Source organism: Strix aluco, chromosome 16, assembly GCF_031877795.1.
Source record: "Strix aluco isolate bStrAlu1 chromosome 16, bStrAlu1.hap1, whole genome shotgun sequence".
Classification (NCBI taxonomy): domain Eukaryota; kingdom Metazoa; phylum Chordata; class Aves; order Strigiformes; family Strigidae; genus Strix; species Strix aluco.
In genome coordinates this window covers 15238781-15265927 of record NC_133946.1, presented here as the reverse complement: position 1 = coordinate 15265927, position 27147 = coordinate 15238781, and the positions used below count along the sequence as shown (strand labels likewise).

The following is a 27147-nucleotide window of genomic DNA, read 5'->3' as shown; positions in this document are numbered from 1 at the left end:
CTACTCATCTGCTATTAAGAAAAAACCAAACACAACCCCCCGGAATTTTAAATGCTATATGTAAAAAAAAATAAAAAAAAAAAAATAAAAAAAAAAATTCTTTTGTGTCATTCCGCCTAAGATAGCAATTGCTTTTATAAATGGCTTCCATTCTTTAAGAAAGCTGCAGAACTCTAATCTTGGAAGATTTGGACAGTGAAGTTACTCTACCTAATCAGTTTGTGTCAAAATGCATTTATGCTAAAATACATTTATAATGAAGTAGCTAACAGCTGCTCCCCTCCCCCTGCAAAAAGTATTCATGAAGCTGAAGCACGTCAAAGACTTGTAGTGAAAGCTTTTTTGTATCTCATGCTGGATGGGTAAATCTTCTGAGAGGTGAGCTCTTGCCATCCTCATAAGACATAAATATGCTACTTACTGAGACAAATGACTTTGAGGAAATATTTCTGTATTGGGTATTTTTCTTGATGCTAGGAAAAAAAAGTATCTCTTTTTCAAAACCTTTGGAAAACGGTTGGAGCAATTCTGTCATAAGTCTCTCCTGGAGTTTATGCCATTTTGGCTGTTAAAAGGTCAGTCAGAAGTTTGCAGTAAACTTTTAGCTTGTAGATGTTCTGTTAATTTTCCTTCTTTTTTTAAAGTGTGGACCTTTATCATTGACTGGGGTAAAGAGTCCTTTCAGTAATTCAGTATTCAAATAGACTAGGGTAACTCGTACAGTGAAGCTTTTAAATTATTTATTTATTTTTAAAGTGGCTTATCATGAGGATGGCTACTTTCTTGTCAGCAGGACTAACAATTAGAGGAAGGAGTTTGTACTTAATCTGAAATATGACCGGAGAGGAATGTCCTTTAGAGCTTTCTAGCTCTTAGGTTGATACCTCCCCTGCACCCAGTGTTGATAGAAGTTTCTACAGGGCATGAAAAACAGGTTTATAGTTAGGTAATGCTTTTCTGGAAATAAACTGTAAAAAGACTATCCTGAAAACAGCTTTTAGAGATGTTCTATTTTGGAAAGCAACAGTTTGATTTCTTGGAAGAAAGGCAGACCAACCTACTCAAATGGGCTACTGCTTAGTATGTACTTAATAGTAATGTGTTTTGTGTTGTGGTTTTTTTTTTTTTTTTTTTTAGTAAGTGTAGGCTTCTCCTTAGAGTGCCTGCTAAAGAAGTTTATCCGAAATGTTACAGCTGCCATTTTAAAGTTGACTTACATAAGGATATTCTGTATAATACGTTGTCTTAATTGCTCAGAGTAGCTGCAAACAACTAAGGGAACTACAACAGACAGCTGAATACTTGCCGCCTTTACAGAATTGGTACTAGCAGTGGCATAGGTACTGCAACTGATGGGACAGTGTTCCTAGTTTCAAGAAAATTTAGGTACTTGTGACCTGTGTAATCAATACCGTTTGTTTAAACATGCATACATTGAAGTGAAATTGTAAATGACGGTCCCCCTTAGCATTCAACTGCTCAAGGATTATGAGGAGTTATTTCCTGTAGGGGTTGGGAAACGGTGTTCTCTGCCGGAATGGGTAGGCTGGCGCTCTGGAGAGGCGGCTTGCTGAGTCAAGATGGGTGGGTACGGAGATTGAGAATTTCCTTCCAGGGTCAGAAGACAGAGAGGCTAAGAGAGCTGCAGACATCCTGGGACAGCACAGGTTAGTGATCTGGGCTAAATTTTTGTTGTGGTATGTCTGAGGAAGGCTGCTTGAAGAGGAAGCCTCTCTCAAGGCTGCATACTACTGGTTGCAGACTTCTCTCTCCCAGTCTTAGGTGTGGCTTAATAGCTATTCTCAGGTAATAAGGAAACTTGGTGATTTCTTTTTCTTGTCTTCCCCAACCCATATCGCTCCTTTTAGATGGGTGTGTACATGTTTTTCTTACATTCAGCAGGCAGTGGAGGAGAACCACGTACAACCATATGAAAGACTGCAGCTTTGATAGGTTGGGATCTTGACCAGATAACTGGTTTTGTAGATCTTCCTATGGCTTGGTTTTACTTAGCTGTCTGATAGTTAACTTTTCCTTTTAGGTAGCAATACCAGGATGTATAACGTAGACACAAGTTAGGATGAGTCTGAAAGGAAATACTGATTTATTGCTTTCAAAAGGGATGAAAAACATGGTTGTACTTCGAAAGAAAAGGGCTGTTGGACTAGGATACCTGTAAGAATGTGTCTTAATGACTCTTGATTCTCTTCTGTTTGCAAATCTTTACTGGAAATACTGCATGAGGAAAATGATCAAAAATATCTCAAATCCTACTGATTTCCCATGTTGTCATGCTGGGTTGGTAAACTCTCTTGCCATAATCCTGTGTAGTGTCTGAACTGTCTGAGTAGCTTTGCAGCATGGCTAATAGGGCTTTGTCCCGAGGAATCTGCTCGTATGTTCAGTGTCAGCCGTGTGTGCGTTTCCATGAGCATTGTGTAAAGCGTTGTCATCTGGGGGGCCCAGGCTGCTACAAAAACATGGGATACAGATAAGCCCATAGTGCATGCGTCTGACCCTTCACAGGAAGACTTGCATCTCTGCTACATACAAAGTTTTGTGAAAAAGCTTGGTAACACTTGTCAAAAAGGATTTTTTGTTTAAGTTTACATCTGTGCTCTTACGCTATGTCATTTCACTAAGGATTGCATGATAACTTTATTTTAAAAGACACTTTTTATAAGAAGTGTTTAAAAAAAATTTCTCTGAACTTGAAACTTCAATTGAAAACTTTAGAAATGCCTTTGTATAAACCAAACGTGGGTGGTTTCTGTCTGAAAAGAATTATTTCAGTATCTGAAACTTTCTAAAATGTTTTCTAAGGTTGTCTGAATATTCTAACTGAAATTTTGGGCTTGATTGAGGATTTATAATAGGCTGTGAAAATATTTTGTGTGTTTTTTCTTGTTTTTAATTATTGCACTGAGGTAAAACTATTGGTTGAATATTTTCCTGTTTGACCAAAGTGTGTTGTTTTTTTTCCTCTCAGACGTAACACTTTCAAACTTGCCTGTTCGCTCACCTGTTCTGCTGCGCAGTGCTGCGTATGCCGCTACTGGCTCCGTCCGAGTGCTTGTAGTGGGCACGTGTTAGTGAAATACCACCATGCTCTAGGTTCTTGCAGATTAACTGGCAGCTGAAATATGGTATTCCCGTGCTTACAAACAATTGTTTCCTACTTGAGCTGTGTTTTGAAAAAAACAGAGTACCACCTTTCACAGCAGACTGTTTGCACGGGAGCAGGATGAGGGAAACAAGCTGTTGGTGACTATCCTGCCGAATAACGTGGCAGGCTGCCAAGCAGCCCGAGTTGCCATCGCTTGGGAAAATGCAACCGAGAGTGATCTGTTAAAGAATGTGCTCTTAACTGTGCTGTATTGTGGACGCGAGATGGGAGACTCTCCCCCTCGCTGGGCATCAGGATTTCAGTGCCCGCTGAGGTTTGGCTTCAGTTGAAAGGCTTTCTTAGTGGTTTTTGGCTTGCTTGCAAATGAACCACTATGTTAGTGTCATTTTGGCAGACCACAAGTTATAAAGCAGCAAAAATAAAACCTGTGTGAAAGATGCTGCTTTCAAATAAGGAAATCAAAGCTGTCACAGTCACATTTCTATTAACAGAAAAATTTGTAGTGTGTTATCTTTGCTGCATGGGAGAACAAATCTGTTGATTGTGGTTGTCTGTTGATTGTTCCTCTTATGTTCAGTGGTACACCTCTGAGAATTAGTGTGTGGGGATGAGAGCCTTGCAAGTTGTCACCTATTGTTGGAGATGTCTAAGTGCACTGCTATCTTCCCAGTGAAAGTGTTTTTATGCATATTCTTTAATAAAAGATTTCAAAGAGCATGAAGATTCCCCTTTCAGGAATCTGCCGAAGTGACAGTGCTCTGTTCCCAGAACAGCTTTCCCCAGGCATTTCATTGTGCTTAGATTTACAGGAGGGACCAGATGTTCTCACTACTTACACTCAAAAAAATGAATATGAAAGAACCACATACAGAAACTGGGTTCAAGCCTTCGTTCAAACTCTGAACAATGACTGCAGTTTTAGTTTAGCTTATTATGTGCTTTCCTATCTCGTTTTAGTTTCAAAATAAGCCCTGAGTAATACATTCTTATTTTAAAAGTTAAGTTGAAAGAACTGAGGGCAGCCTCTGCAGGGTTCTGCTGTGCCACAAGAGGGCATTTTTGGTGCCAACTCTGCAACTATTAAGGAATAAATGCATTTTTAAATGTCTCACTTTGGATGAATTAACCTTGAAAAGTGGAATTGAAGTGATGCATCTTTTCTCTAAGCTCCTTAGTTTCATAACTAAGAAAGAACAGTTTGAGATCTTTGTTTTCCTAGTTAACATGGAATTGTTGAATGATTTTTGTAATTACATAAAGCCTGAGAATTCAAAGTAGAATTGTGTTAGATTCAGAATTTTGTGCCTGTTGAAGTTTATTTAAACAATCTGCCAAGTACTGATTACAAGGAATTAAGTTGGACAATAAAGAAAATATGATGCTAGAACTGTTTTCCTTTTAGGACTAGTAATTTAAAATAATGTGGTTCAGTGTGGAAGATTGAGATCATAAGAGGTGTATCCTTCTGTTCTGTTTATATGGCATACAAGACTAATAAAGCCAGAGGAAATGTACTATAAATACAGCATAAAGTAGTTTAAATAATGCAAGATACTGTCATGCTAACATGTTATAGAGTTTGCATTTTATCACTGAATATCAGTAGTATTATAAATGGGAGAAAAAAACGTGCCTAGTAAGTTTGACTTGCCGTTTAATTCAGAGATGCCTGCCCTTTGTAGTGAGATGGTCCAGTTTCTTTCAGTAAGCCTTAGAAGACCTATGCCTGTTGCTGCCTCCTTGTGCATGAGGATGTCTGCATGAGATTGCCTCATGCCGAGCCTGGGACGTGCGTGTGCCTGTTACCGTGAGTGCATACGCTCTTAACAACACAGAGGCGTCCTCCAGCGTGTGCTCTTCTCAGGTGAGAGGATACATTCATGCACTTCAGTTGTTTATCTTGATTCCCAAACCTGTCATGTGATAAGGGGGCTCTTTACTCATGAAAGAAAGTTGCAGGAGCAGAATGTGAGAAGAGTTTATCTTCTGGTTGAAATATGTCTGGTTTTGAGCATTCGTCAGGAAATATGACCGCAAGGAACAGCATAAAAGACAGATGAATTGTTCTGGCAGGTTCGGTTTGTTATGCCAGCTCAACTAATATTCAGGGGCTTTCCGATCCAACTGAACACAAACCAAAATTGTTGTAGGATTTTGTTTGTTTGTTTTTTAAAATGTGGCAATTTAAGCCTTGTGAACCCTTGCTTGTGCTCTCAGGTTGGTGGGCCAAGCTTAGGGTGAAGACATTAGCAAATACTAGAAAAACAACATTGAGACTTTGAAAAGTTAACACAAAAATTCTATCTGCAGCAAAACTTGGCTAGATTGTTTTATGTTATTTTTACTCCACCAAATTCACATTTAAAATAAAAAAAAACCTTATTTCTTTAATAACCAAACCATGCATTATTAACGTTAAAGATAATATTAGCTCTCTGTCCGTATGAAAATACCTGTAGCTTTATTTACTTCAGTCCCTTGGCATTTTTTGCTGCCATAGCAACATTCTAAAATACTCGAATTCATAAATCAAAATTGTTCTGAAATTGTGCCTTTAAAAGTCAGTGGAATGTTCTGCATCAGAAAAACAGTCAACTGTGTTTTTGTCATTTGGTTCTGCAGCATCTCTGCATGATTATGCAAAGGATGGTTGAAGCCTTCTGAATACTTCATGTGGAGGGGTATGGTGGCACCAATAATTTTTGTACATCAGTTAAATAATGTGGACGCTTATTTTTAATAATGCTATTCAGTTAGATTTGTCATGGTTCATTATTAAAAAACATTAATTATTCTTCTGATCTAGTTACCTATTGGAAAATTTTTTTATTGTGCTGTATGTTTTTCCTGAAATTTATGTGCTTTTGTATATGATGTGCCTGTTTTTGTGGCTTGCTTGCCAGTAATTACATTACTTGATTGCTTGGTTTGTTTTTGCTGTTTTTTTTTTTCCTCCTTTAAAAGAAAATCTACTTGATTGACTTTTTTTAAAAAATAATAAAAATTTTTGAAATCACCATTGTAGTGCATGTGCTTTGAAAGAGGAAGTAGCAAACTGAGTACATGCTGACAGAAAGAATATCTTTAACTTTCTTTTTTTTAAAACTGTCTTCTACAGTGCCCCTGTGTCTTCTGACAACATAATTTTGAGGTTGTTACAGAATTTTAATCTTTTTGCAGTGAGAAAGTGTCTGTGCTGGTGACTCTATTGTTTACCTTTATGGAACAGTGTTTTAGTCATTAGAAAGAATTATTAATGCTAGAATGGCAATTAAAAACGTTCTACCTTTTTAAACCAGTCTGAAACTAAAGCTCTATTCTTTTCATAGTGTTAGGGGTGACAATAAAAAATGTAGAAAGCTGCTGGAGATTTGGGTTTATATGTGTTTTTACAGAGACTCTGCTGAATGTATAAAGACTAAGTATTTGCAGTCTTTGGCTAGCCCTTCTTGGATTCTTAAAGTGTGTTCATATAAGAAGTACTGTCATAATTGGCACCAAGTAATTGTTGTTTTGAAAGTCTTAATTGAGGCTTGGCTTGGATTACTCATGGAATCTCTGTTGTTTTCCTCTATAAATTCTGGTATAAATTGGTGTTAAACTGCAGGGGAAGCTGGTAGAAGTCCAAAGTTATACACCTATGCAACAGATGTACTTGCCTGCAGATACATACATGACTTGGAACTCCTACTGCCAATAAAACACTTTCCAAAAACCCTTCTGTTCTATATCTAGAGTCTGGGAAGTATGACAAGTTGTGCTAGCTGTATTTAAAAACAAACATACCCTCCCTCTTCCCACACATGCATGTGTAGGAATGACAGAACATTTGCATCAGCGTAGAACTACAGAACTTGTATCCATACATGTGAGGAGAAAACCATGCTGGATTTGTAGAAAATAAGACATTAACTGTCTTGTCAGAAGTCATGTTTTGGATGGTAAGGTTTTACAAAGATGTTGCTACTAGAGTAAATATTTCCAGTGGAGACCTATCCAAAAAATCAAGCAGTAGATTCCAGAGAAGTTCCATTAAAACTTCATTGTTACTTCAAATTGGTAGAGCTCTTGGATAGTACAATAAAGGGCCTGTTGTAGTGTAAAGTATTTGCAGTCAGCCTTATTCAGACAAGACAGTGGTTGCTTTTGTTCGCATGTGTAATGTAAATGGCACTTTTCATATAATGATATTTAACTTCTGGTGCCTTCAGAATGGCTTTGGAAAATAATATCTTCCACTAAGATGATTGTACTTTATGGGCTGGATATTTTTCAGGATAGTTTTCTAATTTAACACTAACTTCTTTAGAAAGATACTTGTTTGAAACATTTTTAAATATACATGCTTTTTATGTTTTAGAACTGTTAGAGCAGGTAATGGTGTGTTTGTGTGCTGCCCAAGAAATTTTTACTTTTTGCAATTTGTTACAGGAGAGGGAAGGAATTAGTGAAGGGATGTGTACAGAATGTGAGTGATTGTTTCTAAACACGTAATGTTTGGACATGAGCTTTTCCAAGAAATTGTTAGGAGATTACTTAGCTGTATACTGGTCTATAAATGAGTAAACATTGGTCCATACTGTGATTGCTGTATTAACTGGTGTGGAAAAAATACAGTAGTGATCAAAACAAACAGTATAGCATGACAGGATGTAACTAGAGCATGTCTGCTTTGTGGTTTAAAGTCAGGGCCAAATCCTGGGAATGTTGATTTGGCCGTGATGCACATGTTCTTACTTGCAGTGCTTTTGAATATGTCATGTGCTGCCATTCTATTGCAGACAGAATTGTTTGGTGTAGAGAGTACAGTACCTCACCCTATGCATCATACTTGTGTAAAATCCTCTATGTGTGACATTCCAGGGTTTTGAAAAGGAGAGACAAAGGGAGAACAGTTTTATTTAACCTGGAGAAAATAACTATTTGACTGGAACTAAATATCTTTGCGTGTATTCCTTAAATATGTGAATGGCTTGCAATTTCTGAACTTAAAGAACAAAACTAGAACAATTAAAACACCATATATATCAAAGTTTGCTTGTTTAAAAAGTGTCTCCTACAAATACTTAATAAATAGAAAAATAATGAAGTTGTTAAAACCAATAAAAGTTTTTTTTCCTATTAGTGCATGTATTTGTTTCTTTCCTCCTTTATCTCCAAATTGTTTATTATCTTTGGCACAAAATGACAGTGTCTACTGTCTACATGTCTACTGTTACAGATGCGGCAGTGCATTTACTGGCCTGTTTCCCTCGTGGTTATTATGGGAGGGGGAATCTTGAAATATAGCAGATGATGTCTGTATTGGTTAATGAATGTGAACATTATTTAGTGATGATTCAGCTGTTGACCTTGAGAGTACCTTTTTAGAAAATTGAATTTCTTTAGCAGTTAATGTTCAAACTTGTTGTCTATTTTGAGGCATTTGTTTAGGCCTTTTGTTTTTAAGCTAAATAATGAAATTAGATTATAGATTGTATGTTCACAATTTTGAATCTTACTAGAGTTGGGCTTCTGTCGGTACTTAAAAAGGTCAAATTTATATAGCTAAAATACTCTAAGAAGATAGCTATTGCTGTTTATTTCTGAAGAATATAATAACCATAGGTGTTTCTTGGGTAATTAGAACCTAGTCTGAAACTTTGTAGAAAGACAATATGTTGGTTTTGTATATGTGCATTTAATTTTATGTAGAAGACTTAATCTAAACCGTGGCAAGATGGTTTACCTAAATCATCTTAGTACGCCTTACAGTAGTACTGATGTGCATGTTTGTCCCGTCTTACCTCTTTTACTGTCACTGTAGTATACTTGTTGCTTTGTGCATGAGGATTTGCTAGGTCTGTGTAATTGTTACAGTAGCTGAAATTTTGTGTGACCATAAATTCAGTTGCACCATGTGAATATAATTAACTCTCATTATGTGTGCCTCATAAGTTCCATTCAGTTACGTGAGTTGTAATACGCTGCAAAAGTAGTGGAGATACTCTATTCGGCAGCCACGCAGAAGAAATGTAGGAATGTGTAAACAGTGGTCTGATTTGCATTGGGAAGTGCTGGCCAGCATAGAGTAGCCCTCCAGGGCAAGCAAACTGAGAATCTAGCAAAGACAGAATAGGTATCAGTAAGTCAGAACAGTATTGACTGAGATTGCACATAGAAGGAAACACACAGGAAAATGTTAAACAGCTGTCAAAATACCATCAGCAGGAGTATCTAAGTGAAGGACAAAGAACTAGAGTGATTGAAGTCAGAAAACCCATGAATAAAGCATTAAGGGTACTGCAGTACCTATTTTGAAAGTTACATTATTAAAAAACACTTCTCCATTTTTTCCTTCAATAGGTGTCTTTGTTTACCTTTTTCAGGTTATAAAACATATGGAGAGAAGAACCAAGACTTTTGAAAACAACTGCTTGGGTCATTTTGTACTCTTGTCTTCTGTTTGGTACCATTTCCCAAGTCCGCTCCCCTCACCCCGTCATAGGCATATGCATTGTGGATTCTGAGAAGTTTTAAATGGTGCCCTGAAAAGTTTTTTGTTTCCTCTTAAAACTTGGAAGGAATTTCTTTCTTAGGCTACTGTTTTTATTGGGGGGGTATTATGTGCTTGGTTGAAGTAGTTGTTGCCACCAGACAGTGGGCTACTTACCAGTGTGTGGGAGTAGAAGAGTCAAAGGAATTAACATGTGCCTGTTTTTGAGCATTTCTGTGGAAACAAAGGACAAGAAAAGTAAATTACGTGCTTTCACCACTCTAGGTCATTAAAGGTCTAATCTGAAGCTTGCTGATTTTGGTGAGTTTTGGATTACTGCCTGGCTCAGTCAGAGGCCAATTAGTTCAACTTCTTCACTTCCATTACAAGAAAAAGGTGTGAAGTTCTATCCTGATTGCTGTGGATGAGAACACCACCAATTGACTAGATAAAAAGTTTCATGAGGGGCTTAAGTTAATCTAAAAATGAGCTGTCAGTGAAAGGGATGCTACATTTCCACCGTATCTTTCCTTTGCAGCCCATTTCTGATCAGTCCTGGAACACTTGTTCAGCAGCCTGATGCTCCAGCTCACTTCTTTGATCTAGCTGAAAAACACATCCTATGGGAGACTGATTTCAGCTGAATAACTTGCCCTTCACTTTGCTGCATGGCTGCACACGCAGCAATGCTGGTGCACAGGAAGCATTGGGAAGGGAAGACATGGGACTGTTCCTTTCAGTAGCAATGGTATCTTAGTTGGACTTAAGCTCTTTAGAAGATTATACATTCAGTGGAACTGCATGGCAGGTGAGAATTAAGTAGAGCACATCTTAGAGATTTACGCCTTCCAAGAGACGAGACATTCCTTGAGATTTGGCAGTTGTCCTTAAAGAGTTTGGTTTGTATGCTTCCCATCTGAAGTAATTAATTTTACTTTACTTTTATTTCACATTCATTTTCTTAAATACCTCTTACCTAACCTTTGCTTTTTACGCCTGTCACATCACTGAACAGAACTAAAATAGCTCCAGTTAACTAAAAACAATGTATAATTAAAATGAAATAGATCTACCTGTGAAAGCTTACCTTGGATTTCATGTGAACTTTGAAATGAAGTTACTGTGCCAAAAGTCCTTTGACAGAGATAGGAAAAATTAACAATTTGCTAAACGACATCTATGTTTAAGCTTTATTGGAAGAGCATTAAGCTTTTGTTTTTAAAAATGGGCACTTTACAAATGCTTATAGACAATGAATGCCTTGTGGAGTTTTGAATACAGATATGCATGCTTTTAACATAGTTTAGGCTTTAAAGTACCATTTATGGAGTCGTGAGTGTTATATAAGGATACGCAGAAACCCAGGCTAGATCACTGATATGTTCTGATACATTTTGTGGTACACAGACTTTCCGGGGGAGATGTGATAGTGCTTGGCACTTGGTTTGCTACACTTTGAGATTGGGAAACTGAGTAAACTTGCTTTTCAAGAACTTTGCAAAATACCAAGTCATTGTTTTGGTGCATGGAGAGTTACTTTTGTAAAAAATTGGGTATTTTTGTCCTTTTTTTCCAAACAAGGAATACAAAGGAACATTCAAATCTGCAGCTGTGGTGGGAGGATGTGGTTTCTGCAGGGACACCATGTACATTCCATCTCATGGAATGCACTTGGTATGACATTTAACAGAATGTGTTGCTTAACAGCTTCGAGAAAGACCAGCTTAATTGTAAAGATGTATGCAGCGGGAGCCCTTCCTTAAGATGTCATGCCTTTCCTACACTCCAACAGAAGACATTTATTGCCAAGGTAGAGAATGGGATTGTGCTCCTGGAGAGTGTTCTCGGAGTATTTGTGGCTTAAACCAAATAACAGGAGGCACACTTCTGTGTGTCTCAGAAAGCAGAAGGATTCCCTGACCTTATATAGTTCCTGATGAGCAAATTGAAATGATTAATTTGAATAAGTAAGGTGAATTGTTTATTGTTCTTCAAATGTTTATGTAGTCATGTTGAAAACTGAGCTAATCTGCAGTCTTCTCCTGTCTGCTTTTTATGCTAATACAGTGTTATTTGCAAAGGTCTAGGAAGGACGCCTGTTATTGGGCTTATTGGTATTTGTATTGACTAGCTGCAGAATAGTTTCCATAGATGGCAAACCAAACTCGTATTTCTAACTTGAGGTGGTGAATTTGGATGTTGTCCTACTTCTTAATGAAATCCAACAAAGAGCATAGGAATTCTGAGTTGGTTTTTGGTGTTTTGTTGCTTTTTTGTTGTTGTTGTTCTTTTATAACAAACCTTACCAAACTATTTGTTAGTATTTGATGAAGTGTGTATATTTTTGTTTGTGGGAGGGGGACTGTTGGTAACAGTAACTTTTTTATCTCCAGAAAGAAACAATGTGCGTAGAATGTGGTGGTAACTATGGCACTTAATCAGTGAGACATAATTACAAATGTAAGCTCCAATGTATCAGCTGTGAGGACTTCTAAATAATAGAAGTGTCTAATGTAAAAGTAAACAATTTTTATAGGACTGATGGATTTCCTAAAGATCTGCCTGTCATGCACTCTATTCCCTGCATTTCTTCCTCACTGGAAATACCAGGCTGTAATTAATGCAAGATGACAATTATTTTAGGTGTCTATTTTGATGAGGGGCTAGAATTTTCAATATTACAAAAATAGTTCAGAAATAATTTAATAAAATTACAGAAGCAAACAAGATAAAATTTAGACAAAATCTGTCTTCAGAAATGGCAGTCAGGAAGAGTATAAAAATTGATGTTTAAAAGTGTGTCTCAAAGAATACAGGTTTAAGGCAAGAAGATTTCTTGGTGACTCTGTAGAATACAGTGGTGTATGGTTATATCTAGGGTTCATGAGTATTCCTGAGACATTAGGAGAACAGCAATACTGAAATAAGATTTAATTAAAAAAATTATTTTCCAAGCCTGTTTTAGAGGAACATCATATGTTTGAAAAGTAGAAATGACTTGTAAATCTTCATACTTCAGAGAGCTCAATGTCTGTACCTCTCTCAGATAGGCAATGAGCATCAATAACGTAATCTTACTTTCTGTCTTTGTTAAAGCTTCATTTTTACTCTGAAAGGGAACACTCAGCTTCTTGAAGATAATGGGAGCGTGCTAGTCTTCTGGAGAGTACAGCTCAAGCACTAAAGGAGCTCTGTGTGTGTGTGGGGGGGTCTTTTTAGAAACTACAGAAGCTGAACCTCATTGAAACTGATTTTTGTCAGACCTGTTTCCAGGTGATAGAGACGAAGAACTTCTAGTCGGCACAGTATGTCGAGGCTTCTGTAATTGTTTTTGTCAGCCTGTGCTTTTCTGCAAGAGCACGTCAGTTCTTATTAGTGAACCAGCTTATTTTGTTGTGCTAGTTTGTGGTTTGGAGACAAGGGCTATCTGTTTCTTTCTCCAGCTTTCCTGGTATTGCTTGTTCTAGAAGACTTAAAGGTGTGTAATAATCTCTTGGTGTAGATTCTGTCTTTTGTTGTTTGTTTTCTGCATTTCCCTGCTGTAATGTAGTGGAGAACTCAAGATCTAGAATGGAAATTGTGTAATCAATAAATTGTGTTCAACTTCTTCACCAGGACCCATAGGTCCCTTTGTACAAAGCTGTTCTCTAGCCAGTTGGCCTCCAACCTTAACTGCTGTATGGGCTTACTCCGTCCCAGGTGTATGTGCCTGCATCTGTCTGAATGTCATGAGGTTTCTTGTCAGCATATTTCTGCAGCCAGTCAAGAGACCTCCAAATGGCAGCTCTGCCCTCTGGTCTAGTGTTGTTTAAAACAGACTTTTGCAGTATATTTAGAAGGTTTATTAAGCATGGCTTTTGGCCAGCTTTTGTGTCGGTTTCCTCTTTAGTTCTATGTTGTGAAGAATGACTATAAGAAAGTATGGTAAATCAGCAGCCTTAAAGACAAGCCTGAATTTTAGCATCTTACTGCACTAGTGCACAAAGTGCTCATCTATTCTGTCTCAGGTTGCTTATATAACATAGTACAATTATGGAACTTTGTAAATTTGACAAAGATGGATGCTTGGCATATAGGATTTTTTTGTGTGTGTGTTCAAAGAATGGTATAGATCTCTAAGAGAGATTAATGTTGAAATCCTCATTGCTTACTGTGCTTTCCTGTGTATGAGCTCAAATATTTGTAAGTAAATATTTAAGCTTTCAAAAAACTGTTGTTTTTTTCAATCAAACCACTGTTACTGAAGAACTCAATTACTAACAGTGATGCTATAGCAAAACTTCAAGCCAAGTTACAGTCGAGATAGAAATGCTGGTGCAGGCATCTGTGATTGTCTTGCTCTAATTTTTCTTCAATCCTTTACTGTGCTTGGCTCAACTGGTTAGTTTTATGTGTGTGCATTTTGATCTTCATTGTGACGGACTATGACAGCTTTGTGAGAAAATCACCAAATAGCCTTTTCTTGTTCATGGAATTTGCTTGAATAGAAGTTTTTGCACTGCTTATGTCTACAGTTTACATGGCTTGCTTCTTTTTAAGAGGATATATAGTAGAGGAATGGAAATGGGAGATAGATGGGGCAGCTGAGAAACAGTGAAAGCAAAGGATTGCACTGGTTTTATTTAAATCCATTTTGAGCTACATTCTCTACAAGGTCAAATTTTGAATTTTTGTTGGGAAGGAAGGTAGAAGAACACACAAAGGAAATAGGGTTTAAGAGTTAAAAATCTTCTGAGTAAAATGTGGAAAAAGGATTTTAAAAATAGCATATTTGTGGGCCTTATTAGAATTTATTTGTGGAGTCAGTAGAACGTTTGGAATCTATACTTCTTATGTAGAATTACTTAATGGTTTCTAGATTCGCTGGGCTCTTTATTTATATCTCTTTCCTGAGCCTCTTCAGGGCCTATTTTTTCTCTCTTAGACTATGAATATTAGGAACATCTTTACAAGATGAAAGCAGGCATACTTAAGTCATTACATGATTCCAGAAGCCAAGGTCTTAATAAAGATGCTAAATATCATCACTGTTTGCAAGTGGCAGCTCAGAAGTGCCCGCCAAAACCTTTTAGTTGGATTAAAGGCAAGCCTGGCCCAAAATATTGGAAATATGTATCTCCCTGACTAATGCCACTGTACATTACTCTTCTTGCTGAAGCGCTAACGAGCAAGTGCCTCTTAGCCAAGTATATTCTGGTGTGATTGTTCTTGTCAGCTGTTCTAAGACCAAGTCTGGTACTTATGTTGGATTGGTTAAAAATATATTAATGTTTCATTTGGCTTAATACTTATTTCTAGCATAGATAAGAGCTTAGCAAATCTATCCTCTCCCCCCCACCACTTTTGACAAATGCACACTTAAGAAAACCTGTTCTTGGGTGCTTTGGGGCCTGAAGGGGCTGTGTAGGCACTGCTGTCTACTGTCCAAGTACAGCATTCACAAGCCTTCACCGTCATCCGCGATCAGCCAGAAAGGCAATTCTTCATTGTGAAAGCAATTAAACATTGGAGTAGGTTCCCTAGAGGAGGAGTGGGATCTCCCTTGCTGGAATTATTCAAGACTCAGTTTGGATGACCCTGGATCACCTAATCTAAGGCCTTGCTTTCAGCAGAAGGTTGGTGTGGTGGTTTAGCCCCTGCCGGGGTCTGAGACCACGAGGCCGCTGCCCCTCCCCCACAAAGGGAGTGAAATACAAAGCCCCAAGACTGAAATAAGGAGAGGTTTAATACAACAGTGCAATAGCAACACAACCAACAATAACAATAACAGTAATAGTGATAGCAATTAACAGAGCAAAATAGCTACCAAATACAGCAGTTTGAAGCACGATGTACAAAACCACAAGTGCACCGCGCTCTGCGCCAGGAAAAATGTGACCTGCCAGGATGTGACATCCGCATGGTATCTGAATAACCCGGCTAGAGCTCCCCCCCTCTGCTGGGGAAACTTAACCCTATCCTGGTTAAACCAGGACAGTTGGACCAGAGGATTGCCTGAAACCCCTTCCAGTCTAGGCTTTTTTATGTCTCTGATTCTTCACTGGGAAAGGGTAATGCTTATACACCAAAGTCTCCCTCAGATTAGTTTGGGGCAAGATTTTGCGTATTGCTAGTTGTCCTTTTATGGATGAAGCAGGGATTTCTTCCTTTCTCTAGATTTAGTTTAATCTTTTGAAGCTTTTAACATCCTTTTCTCAGCAGATCAGTCATGCTGGGTGTATAGGTTGAACTGCAACAAAATGGGTTTTATACTTTTGGGAGAATCTAATGATTCCACAGGAAGCTGGGATTCCTGACATTCGGGACTTAAGATCATATCAGAAGAAGGTATATTCTTAATGAGATTGTGTATGATAGTTGTGGCCCTACTTTGCCAGCAAGAAGAAAATGCCCTTTGTCATTCATCTGGTTGGAGGGTAGGAAGAGAGAGATTCCACTACCATTACTGGAACCATGTTGATGGAGGCAGGCATTCAGGTTAGATTCCTTTGCTGGACTGAAGAGACCGCAGATGGAAGATAACTAGCACTTGTTGAGTTTTTACTGGGTAACCCCATGTATATTAATTTAAAAAAAAAAAGTTACTTCCTAGCTGAGGAAGACATCATCGTTTCTCTGAGGCATCCAGCTGGACAGATGTTGAACTCTCTTGATCCAAGAAACATGCATTGCCCAATTAGAACTTTGTGTGTAAGTAGACTATTGTGGGTGTAAAGTAATTGTTTTCAGAATCTAAGCAGTTTTTAAGTATTACATAATGTAATACCCTCATGACATGGGAAAACTTTTTTTTTTTTCAGCAACTAAAACATTAAGTTTTAAGAATTTGCTGATCTCTGCTCTACAGTAATGCTTGTTAGCTCTTGCTTAGGGCTTATTTAAAGGGCAGTTTAAAAAAAAAAAGAGAAAAAAATAGAGTTAAATCTTAGTTTGCATAGTAGTTTAGCATGGTAAACTCATAACAGGTTCTCTTCTAGTATGCTACAGCTCAGAGACTTCTTTTAAATATTCTTGATTCAGAAGTTTTGAAGTTCACGAGTAGGTGTTTGCACAATTGGATAAGTTTCATAGCTTCAGAAATATAGTAGAATCCAAAATATTTATTGATATTTACAAACAGCCATGAATTCTTTGCAGGAACAGTGCTATCAAATACTAGTAAATGTATGAATTATCGTTTGATTGTAATTTTTGCAGACAATAGGCTGGTGTCTGCAAAAAGGTATTGACTCAATCATGTCGTCAGATTTTCACTACATCATTTAAATTGTCTTATGGACTAATTAATCTGCAACTGTTTTATATGTATGTTTGTTTTTTCTTCCTTTGGCCTGTATGTACCAGATTGTGTTAGAAATTTTGGGAACTCTGTTTTAAGCTCTGACTTGTATTAACTAGTTGCAATCTGGTATCAGTTGGTCTCTTGCCATTCCTGTTGTTTGACAAAGGCAACTTTTCCCTTCTCTGGTATTTGTATTACTGGTTGGTTTGTTTGTTTTTAAACAGCAGTCCTACACCCTACAAAATAAAGGGTTGAATAAGCTTCATGTTAACGCATGTCTACACTGTGCCGTGGGTTGAAGATGAGGCCCAGCTCGTATACCTGTGTAGCACAGTGCAAGTCAGTGGCATTAGTTTTCAGCCAAAAGCAGTGTAGTCACATCTGCATGATGATGTGCCTGGGCTATCAGGTGTCTCGGAGTGTTCCACCTTCAGTCAGTCTGGTTCAGACACTAGCTTGCCTTGCTTTTAGCTCAAGTTTCTGTGCCTTGTGCTACGTTTTACAGAGTAGATGTGCCCTAGCTTGTTGCAATTGGCGGAGTACTTGATGTGTCCTGATCTCTTCCCCACATACAGGAAGTTGTTCTTTTTACATGCACCTATTTGATGTTTTCTAAATCTGGATTATCTAGAATGGTGCATGATACTCTTGATATCTTCAGCAAAGTCTTGCTGAAACACAGTTAAAGACTGCTTAAAATATTTCCTTGTCTCTCTGGAAATACTTGTCATGATGTATCCTGGCACTGAATTGTGTCTTTTTTCTCTGCCATATTACAATGGTGGCTCATGCTAGGGTACCTCCTGCTTACCGATCAGTTTACTGTCGGACATACATTATGCATTGTCTTGGCATTTCTGTACTTTCAGCTGCTAGGTCATGTTTTGGATCTAATTTTGAACGTTGTATTTCCCTTGCTTTTTAAAACTTCTTTTGTTGTTGTGTGTTTTTTTTTTCCTTAAACTTCTGTTTGACTAATTATCCCCTACATATGAAACCTTTTGTCTGATAATTGAAAAAACTTATTCATGCTATATTTATTGCACAGTTGCATCTCCATAAAATTAGTATTTTTTGCTAGTCTCTACCAACGAGAGACAAGACTAGAGGAAAAAATAATTTGGGAGTGAAAATTTGTCTTGCCAAACACACCTTTTTACTGGATTTTTTTATTCTTTTTTAATTGACAGGCTGTCATGCAATTCCTCTTGCTTAAGTTGGTTGTAGGCTCTTCTGTCACAATATGGTCATGAATATTTCATTATATGTTTGAAGAAGTGCCTTGCTGAAGATAGTAGAAGTCGTGGTTTCTAATTACATCTGGGTAGTTCCTTCACACAACTCAATTGACCTCATCGTGTCACTCTTGAATTCAACTAACATTACTTAAAGGAACAAAAAGCTGTAATTCATGTAGGACTCCTGTTATTACAATGTTGTTATGTAACAATGCACACAAATGTACATACCAGCAGCAGAGTCTTGATTTTAGGCTGTGAAGTTTTAAACCTAGTAACTTTTCTTTTAAATGAATAACTTGGCTTTTTCCTCTGCTTGATCTATTCTGTTTATTGCTACTGGTAATGAGGCAATCCTCTTCTGAAGCTCCAGCTCTTCCCAGTCTTTGTTGCTCATTTGAAAAATCCTGTTAGCAGAGGAAATGTGGTAAAGTTCTGCTTCAGTCGTGGCCAAAATAGGTGTACTGTAAGGGTGTATGGAGAAGAAAATGGGAGGTTTCTGGAGGAATAATAATTCTGTTAGAAACCATAAATGCTCGGGAGATGGGCTTTTATTATAAAGCTACTTTTTCTTTGATGTGGTAAATATCTGTTTGCTATTCAGCGAGTATATTGCTTAAAAACAAAGATGCTGCTGGTTTGTTTTAATCTGCTTATTGTAAACCCTCAAATTAAGATCTTTTCAGTCAGTGTAATCTGAGTCTGATTTGAGAAAATTGGTGTTAACCACCCTCCTTACCATAGTGGAGATAAAACTGCCAAGACATCAAAAAATATAGTTAAGGAGAAGCTTAACTACAGCCAAAAAACCTTCACTGCTGCTTTTGGCTGTTACATCTGTGTGCAAGCATGTCTGTTTGCTCTGTCCAGGAATGCCAAGTCACATGAACCGCCAAGTCGTATAGGCTGTAGTATTTATTGCAACATGTGCTGCGAGTTAAGGTTCTGGAATGAATACATCCGTTCTGTGTTTCAGGGGTTAGAAACGCATTTCATTTGTGTTACTTCTAGCTTCTATTTTATCTAAAACAGACTGAAATTTTTTTTTTGTCTTTTTCCTTTCCTTCTGAATGTTTGTTCTTTCAGTCTTTATTAACATCTAGAAATAGGGTGAGTGGCAGTTTCTCTTCAGTTTGATGGAGTCTCAAGATTGCTCCCTTTAAGCAGTTGGTGATTAATCAGAGATGGTGTAAAACTACAAATTGGTAAGTTTTTTAGGTATATTTAAACACGACTAGTCAGTAATATGAAGATGAAATAAAGATGCACTTCTGATGTTTAAACTTTGTGTAGGTGTTCTAAGAGTGGGGTCCTAGTGCACTTTGAAAGGCTGTAGACAGATAATGAAACTTGCAGCTGAGCAGGAGATTGAGGTGGTCAGTCATTCTTACTTGTCTGTCTTTTCTCCTCCTCGAGTTTACTGTCCCCTTGGATTAGCCAGCATAACTCTGGGTGTTGTCTCTTCCTAATCTGGTGTCTCAATGATCTGGGTTACTTTGCACTCCATGGTTTTAAAAAACTAAGATTATTTTGATAGAACTGGGTTAAGGAACAACTACATGCACAGTTATGGTGGCTGATCTGCGGTGATGAGCTTTTGGAGGTAGTAGCCTCAGCAATGCCTTGCTTGCAGCACAGTCTGAAAGAGTGAATTGCCCTAGTAATAGCCTTTAAACAAAGTCTTTCCAAGCATGGTGATCTTTTTAATCTCAAACCTCTTCTTAATCAACACAGACTTAATTGATATAATTTATTTATAAGCTGAATTTTTGCAGATTTTGAACTCAGTGAATTTCACACTTTATAAAGGATGCAACTGGCTATAAATCTTTGTAATTTATATACTGTGGAAGGTCAGTAAGGTAAAATGCAAGATATTCACAGAATCACAGAATCGTTTAGGTTGGAAAAGACCTTGAAGATCATCCAGTCCAACCATTAACCTAACATTGACAGTTCCCAACTACACCAGATCCCTCAGCGCTATGTTGACTCTACTCTTAAACACCTCCAGGGATGGGGACTCCACCACCTCCCTGGGCAGCCCATTCCAACGCCTAACAACCCGTTCTGTAAAGAAATGCTTTCTAATATCTAGTCTAAACCTTCCCTGGCGCAGCTTGAGGCCATTACCTCAGAATCCCTCTGGCCAGTTTTGAAATTACTGTTGCTTCCAAGAAAATAACAGGGTCTTTGAAGTCATGATATTGTCGTCTTTGTAATGCAGAAACATTAAAAGCAATCAACTTGATGGAAGATCTTCTTCAGAAGAACTTCATAGATCTTGCTTGTAGCCTCAATTTAGTGATTCATGCAAACACACGGATTGGGCGGTTGTCAGACTTTTCAAAATAGGATACACAAATGATGCAGAATCTAATGGAGTGTATGGGGTAGATGCATAAAATTAAATATCACTTGTCAAAATACTTGGTAGTGTGGTACCTCCTCTATATGTGTGAAGTAGAATAATACTCCTGTGGCATTCTGGGGACTAAATAAGAAGACTGTAAAGTAGTGTAGAAATGGCAATGTGAAGAGGGAGAAAAATAAAAGTAGTGAACACTATTTCTAGAACAGTTGAGATCTCGCTGTTTTGTATGAGTAGGAATGTGTATTGCCATTTAGCACTTCCTCGGAATGGCTTATGCTGCCATCGTGAGGAAATTTTATTATAAGTAGCTACTTCTACACCGTGGTACTTGTTCATCATTTAAAGAATTCTAAGTTAAGACTGTTGAAGCTCTTTTTAAATTTCCTTGACTATGCCTACAGAATTAATAGCATATTTTGGATAATCAAATTAGTTAAAAAAAAATCTTTAAAAATCTTTCAAGTGCAAGCTTTTGGAAATGAGATGAAGTGTAAAAGAGAATCTGGGTAGGTCTGGTGTTCAGGTTGCTACGCTTTTGGTGATCTTTATTTTTTTAAAAGAAATCCAGTGAAGCATGCAGTATACTTCTCTTCTGATATTTTGAATTAACAACTACAGGACATCTGTAGTCTTCTAGATCCTTACTATGCTGGATTTAGCCTGCAATGCAGAAGGAAAAATCTTCTAGAATAACACATCATTCATAATGTGAAGTTTACGATGTATGTTTAGGCTGAACAAACACTTGGAAGTTAATGGAATTGCAGTGCTTTTCTCTCTTTTAGACGGCAAGATGAATCTGTTGAAACACAAGTAAACTGGGAATGGTGTTGACATTTTGGGATGTTAAATCAAGAATAAATCAGAATTTCAAGTATCATGTATGGTCTTAGAGGGTAGTAGTTTCACACAGTCTCTGGTGTTTCAGCTGTAATTTATTTATAGTACCAAACATGTCATGCATGAGGGGAAATGTTTTCTTGGTCTAGAGAAACCCATCGGAGCATTTTTTTTAATGTCTTTAAATACTCCTAAAGCCATTATCAGTTTAATCTGAGCTTCTTACAAAATTAGTTTTTCTGTGCCAAAAGCTTAAATCTTATGAAAGCTGTTCACAGAGCTTCACATAGCTTCAAAGTATTTCTCTATGCAGAAAAGCTGTTTGGCATATTGATACTTCCCTGGGTCTATTCCATTTTGGATGACATACCAAAACTGGGAAACAGGTCCACAAAGCGTTACAGGCATCACATCTTTAAAGGACATTAGTAACACAGATCCCATAGGTCAAGGTTCCCATCTATTAACTTATTATAATAGCCCGTTGGAAATTTGAAAATTGTATCTCATTTTATGCTTAATGTTTCCTTTTTCCTCATTAGTATAAAGACTAATGTGTCTCTTCCTCCTTTAAGTGAGAAAACCATTTAAGTGTAATAGAGTAAACACAAAGTAAGTTTGGGATCTTTATCTTGTTGAATCTAAATGGTGTGGGAGAAGTGGTCCTCTTTCATGGGATTTTTTGTAGTATATTTTTCAATTATTCCCTTTTACAATTTAAAATTAGCATATAAAAGTTGTGTACTTCTTGTTAATGAGAGAGGTCTGATTTTTGAGGAGTGTTAAAGATATGAACCTTAGCATTCTCCATGAAGCCAAAATTAAACTTGAAATGGGTTGAGAAGAAATACTTCCATTAGGAATGGCCAGGATTTCTTAGTCTTGTGTAAAAAAAATTCTGATTTGTGAATATGATAAGAAGATTTCATGTTATAGACAGTTCCTAAATTTGGAAGGTGCCAGGGACAGAAGCAGCAGCTGAAGTATTGGGGAGATCACAAGGAGTCTTGGAAAAGGGAACAGGAAAAAGAGTGAGTCATGAGGATGATGAAGTTGTAATTGGGAGAATCTGGGAAGAGAAGTGATTGCTTAAATATCCAAAATAATTGGATAGAGCAATCTAAAAAACATTACTTGGCAGATGTGTTGATCAAAAATTTCTATAGGCAAAAGACCTCCTTGCAACCAGGGGTTGTAAGAATTGATTTTACTGGTAGCTCAGTGTGGGGAAGGCATTTAGGGCCAATTCTTAAAAGTGATCAGAAGGAAGGGACACTGGGATTTCAGCAGTTATGTATAGTGCTGCAGGAAGAAATTAATCTCCTTCTGTGTCATGTAGTTTGTGGGAATGAACAATGTGGGAACTGGTGTCAGGTTATGCGAGTAATTACTGTTACATTTGTATAAAATAGCAGAGTGAAAATTTGTCAGCGCTGTGCAGCTGAAATACAACAGCTTCTTTCTGATGTTGCTCTAAACCTTGTATGCGCTTGTTTCTGGTTTTAATGTACCCTTAGGAAGTACTGTCTGGGACATGTTCCCTGGTGTAACATTATGTAAATATTATTTCAAAGCAAAAATAAGTTACTGGTGACTAATTAATATTATGACTCCAGCTTAAAATATTTTCTAGTAAGCAGAGATCAATGTTATTTTTTAAACTTTGTGAGCACCTGCAATTAAATGTAAAGTAATTAAAAACAAATGTTCAGTTAGGATGGGTTGTCACTTACTCGAGCTCATCTTCTGTTAGGCTTTAGTGGAGGTACTTGTATAGCATTAACTCCTAGAACCACTTCTTTGCATGTATTTTCATATCTCGTTTAGAAGGTAAATAAGGAGTAATGGGAGTATTTCCAAACTTTGAAGTTTTTGATCCTGTGGTGATGAGTAAAATAAAAGCTTAGGAAAAAGTTTAATTTCTCACTCCATGTTTGGTGAACTGGAAAGGAAGTGGCAGGCTTGCAAATTTACAGATTTTTATTTTATTTTATCTTATTTTTAAAATTATGTCCCTTAATAAAAAGAGCATGGTTCTTTTGCCTTTTATAGTTTGCACTGCATTTTATTTCAGTCAAATCATTTTTGTTTTTAAATGAATACTATATGTAAATATAGCTAATAGATGCTAAAGCTATAAAGATGGACCTCTTCTGGTTTTGCGTCATGCCTTGCATATTGCTTTTTTGAGCACAGCCGTAATACAAATACAGATAACAGCGAAGATCACAAGAGCTGTGAAGAGCGTTTTAGTGATGAGAGTAAAGTCATAGGAGCTTCCTGATAAATAACACCCCCCTTCAGCTCCTTCTCCTCCCAAATATGGAAAGAATTTCAGTTGTGTAGTTGTAAATGGTGGTATTTTCACAAAGGCTTCTCTGTGTATCTGCAGCATAAGAAAATTAGTATAAAATACATCTTCTGTACTTTAATATAGCACAGAATGTGTTGAGTCTCTCAAAGACTGTGGATTGCCTATTATATACTTGTAAATGAACAATTTTTTAGAGAAAATAAAGCAAACATTTCTCTCACAACTAATTTATTAGGAAGAGCTTTAAGGCAAATCTGATAGAAACAGTGTGACCTACTTCAATTAGCGTAACATGTTAGATAATTGTTTTAACACAGCATATTGTTGAGACAAAATTTAGTTACCAAGAGCAGTTACAGTGAGTATTCTGATTGTGTGGAAGTATTTACAAAAAAGTTTTAAACTTATTGAAGCAATTGGACCAGAATTCATTTTGTGATAGGCAGTATTTTGAAGACAGTTTTAAAATAAAGCATAATAAATCCTGATAATTTAGTTACTTTGCCGTAGGAGTCATGGAACATGTCAAGGCTCTTTTAATAAATTTTATATCTCACAAAACTGCGGAGATTTTTAATTCATACCTCTGAGGAGAAATTTATAGATTTAATCCACCCATCCTGAAAGTGCTCCAATTCTATAAGAACTTTCATAAAATCGTGCTTGCAATGTTTCTGCTTTGCTTCAAGTGATTAATCTGAGGAGGGATATTTTCCTGAAAGATTATATTTAATTTGGTTTTATATAACAAGATGATTAATTTGTTCTAGATGGGAGGAAACCCAGAAGGTGATTGTCTGCAAATGTAATTATGCAAATTGTAGCCATAGAAGTTGCGTGGCCAAGGACTAATGTTGAGAGCTAATTAAAATAATGCAACTCTATTAAAACATCAGTTTCCTGTTTTTAGAAATTATCTGGGATATAATATCATAATTATAGTTTCTTGATATTTCGTATTTAAATGTTTTGCCTTTATCTTGAAACACATGAAAGAATGATGGCACTAAATGGAATTGGTCATGTTAGGGCATCTCCAGGAGTGGGTGGTTTTATCATCAGTGTAAAATCAACTAACATTAAATGTTCAAACTTATATCAGTTACATAAAACGAGCTAATTATGGTTTGTTTCTCTTAAGCCAGTCTGAACACTGGAACAGATTTAGAGACCTGTTTTAGTCCTTTTTCTATGTGTGGATGACCTGTTGAGAGGAAGTGATGGCTGTGAGGTAGGCGGTATTCTGCTCTAATCTTCTTCCCTCCCCTTTCTTTCTTTCCCTAGGCGGAAAGAGAGGAGTAAAGGCGTTAATGATTTTTTTTTCAGCAAATGAGGAGAGGGCAAGTGTGGTCCTTTTTAATGATTGTGCTTCACTTTTGAGTGCTTATGAATACTTCAGGCTTAATCACGAGAATGGTTAATGACTGACTGAAGCTGATGGTCTGTAAACAGTGCTATGAAAAAGTACTATCTTCGGTATGTATCAGTGTTCAGTCCTTCCAAAAAGATTGTAATGTTTCACATTTGAAACCCTGTATTTTTTCCTGTGTTTCATGTACTAAATGCCCGAGATAATATAAGGATTTTGTACTGATCTCTTGCTAACCTTTTTCGGGTTTTCCATTCTGTAACTTTAAATGTGCAGTGTTTATTTAGTGCCATGTTTTTCAAGTTTGCTTTGTGACTAGAATACCTGCCTGAAAGTTGAGTACTGTTATCTTAAATAATTAGGGCAGTGGATGTTGGATGTTCTTGACACATACTGTTAACACTGGCTTTCCATCAGGACTTACATTCCAGGTTTGTGAAAGATCCTGATGAGAAGGGTAGGATTGTTCCTTGGTCATTGTGGACTTTGCTTTCAAAGTGATGGTTAATTCTTATCAAAGAGAACACATATTTGCATTATTTCAAAAGTGTTTAAACAGACTTTTTTACAAGGGATGAAGAGTGGAAGTATTTGTAATGCCTTCTGAAGTAATGAAATTGTTCTAGCAGTCAAAAGCTTGATTGCAAATGAAATCATGCCTTATCTTGGAAAATATGTAGCTATTTCTTATAATGGCAAATCATAGGTTTGAGTCTGTATCTCAGTGCTTTTAGGTATTTCATTTTTTTGTGTTTCCATAAATCTCATTGTTCTTTTAGGATTCTATGCAGTCCATTCAGTTCTTAACAGTGTGACCGTGATTCAAATGTGTGTTGTATTTTCTATAATTTCATTGTTAAGTTTAATTTCTTCCCTTTCAAGGTGGTGTATGATAATGGAAATCATAAGAATGTAACATAATGTAAAGGATTCCTTAGCATTATTTTATTCTGAGGTTAAAGTGACACACCAAGGAATATGCCAAAATTAAATAAATAAAATATGTTCTTACACCAGCACAGAGTGAAGAGTTTAAACTGTTGACTGTTTAAAAAGACGGGTATGAAATATTTACATTTCAGAGAATAGGTTACATTTTTCTCTACTTCAGTTCGCAGTGCTGAGTTGTCATTTAGTGGCACGTGAATTGACCTAGCAAATGAAGAAGTTTTGCTATGCAAATTAAATTTCTTAAGTGCAGTGAACAAATACAAGTATAATAAAAAGTGCCATCTGTCTAATTAAGCAAATTAAATATTTCTTCAGGGAGGCTGGGATGGCATAGACTTGATTAAAACTATGTATACAATGTTTCTGGCTTTTAACTAAAAAAACACTCACCTTGCATTTAGTAGTTCAGGTGTGCCTGTGGGGACAAATAAGTAGAATTCAGCAGATGTAATCCAAGAACTGATGGGTACGTTGTTTCTTTTTTTAATGTGCAGATTATAAAACATTAAGATAATTATAAACAAAAAATCTTGAACTGATTTAAGTCAGAGTTCTAAAATATTTTGTGTAGTTTTAGGAATGAATTTCTTAACTTTCCTGTGTCTGAACTTTATTTTTTTTTCATCCTCATAATGACCTTCAACTGGTTTTAATATGCTGAAGTCGATACTAAAAATATTTTATCAAGAATATTTCAGATTACTTGTAACTGTGATATTAACTGAATGCAGGCCAGCTCTGGTTTAGAAGTCTTAATTAGGAAAGCTTATTTTGGAAGTGGTTTCATTTATCACTCTGACCTCAGGAGTTTGTATACCCTACAGTTTCTCTTTACTCTTGTTCTTTTGAGGCACGTGGAATTATACAAATTGCCAACTTTAAAGTGAAATGACAATGTTTCCTTTGCCTCTAATTGTAATGTTTTTCTGTAATCTCATACATGATTTGCACAATTTATAAGGCATTGTAGTTACAGTTTATTTGCTAGTAAGAATCTTGAATAGGTTATTCTTATAGATAAGAATTCATCAGGGCTGGTAAGATAAAATGTCTGAGTTAAAAAGGACACTGTATGACAGTCCTCTTATGTAGAAGACTGTGTGTGATTTATCCTGAAGATGAAAAATAGACTCAGCCTTCCTTATTTGCAGTTTTACGAGATGCACATTATATACTC

At 36.8% G+C, this 27147-nt stretch overlaps 1 protein-coding gene and 1 long non-coding RNA gene across 6 annotated transcripts in view; one reads left to right on the top strand and one right to left on the bottom strand.

Annotated features, from left to right (window-relative positions):
- Nucleotides 1-27147, top strand: part of PLEKHA7 (pleckstrin homology domain containing A7) — a 158243-nt gene that overhangs the window by 14789 nt on the left and 116307 nt on the right. The window contains exon 1 of one of the 5 annotated variants that reach the window (XM_074842569.1): nucleotides 19232-19327. The exons of 3 other annotated variants lie outside the window; for them this stretch is intronic. Coding sequence is in view for 1 of the 2 variants with exons in the window: in XM_074842567.1 (XP_074698668.1) it covers nucleotides 25107-25126 (20 nt within the window). In the remaining variant the exon portion in view is untranslated. Of the gene's footprint in view, nucleotides 1-19231; nucleotides 19328-24966; nucleotides 25127-27147 lie in introns of those variants that run through there. One more of the 5 variants, XM_074842567.1, reaches the window with a different exon arrangement.
- LOC141930987 (uncharacterized) lies at nucleotides 21019-26458 on the bottom strand. Its single transcript, XR_012625467.1, has 2 exons — nucleotides 26361-26458; nucleotides 21019-21156 (listed from the first exon to the last, which is right to left on the bottom strand). It is a non-coding gene; the product is annotated as an uncharacterized LOC141930987 (long non-coding RNA).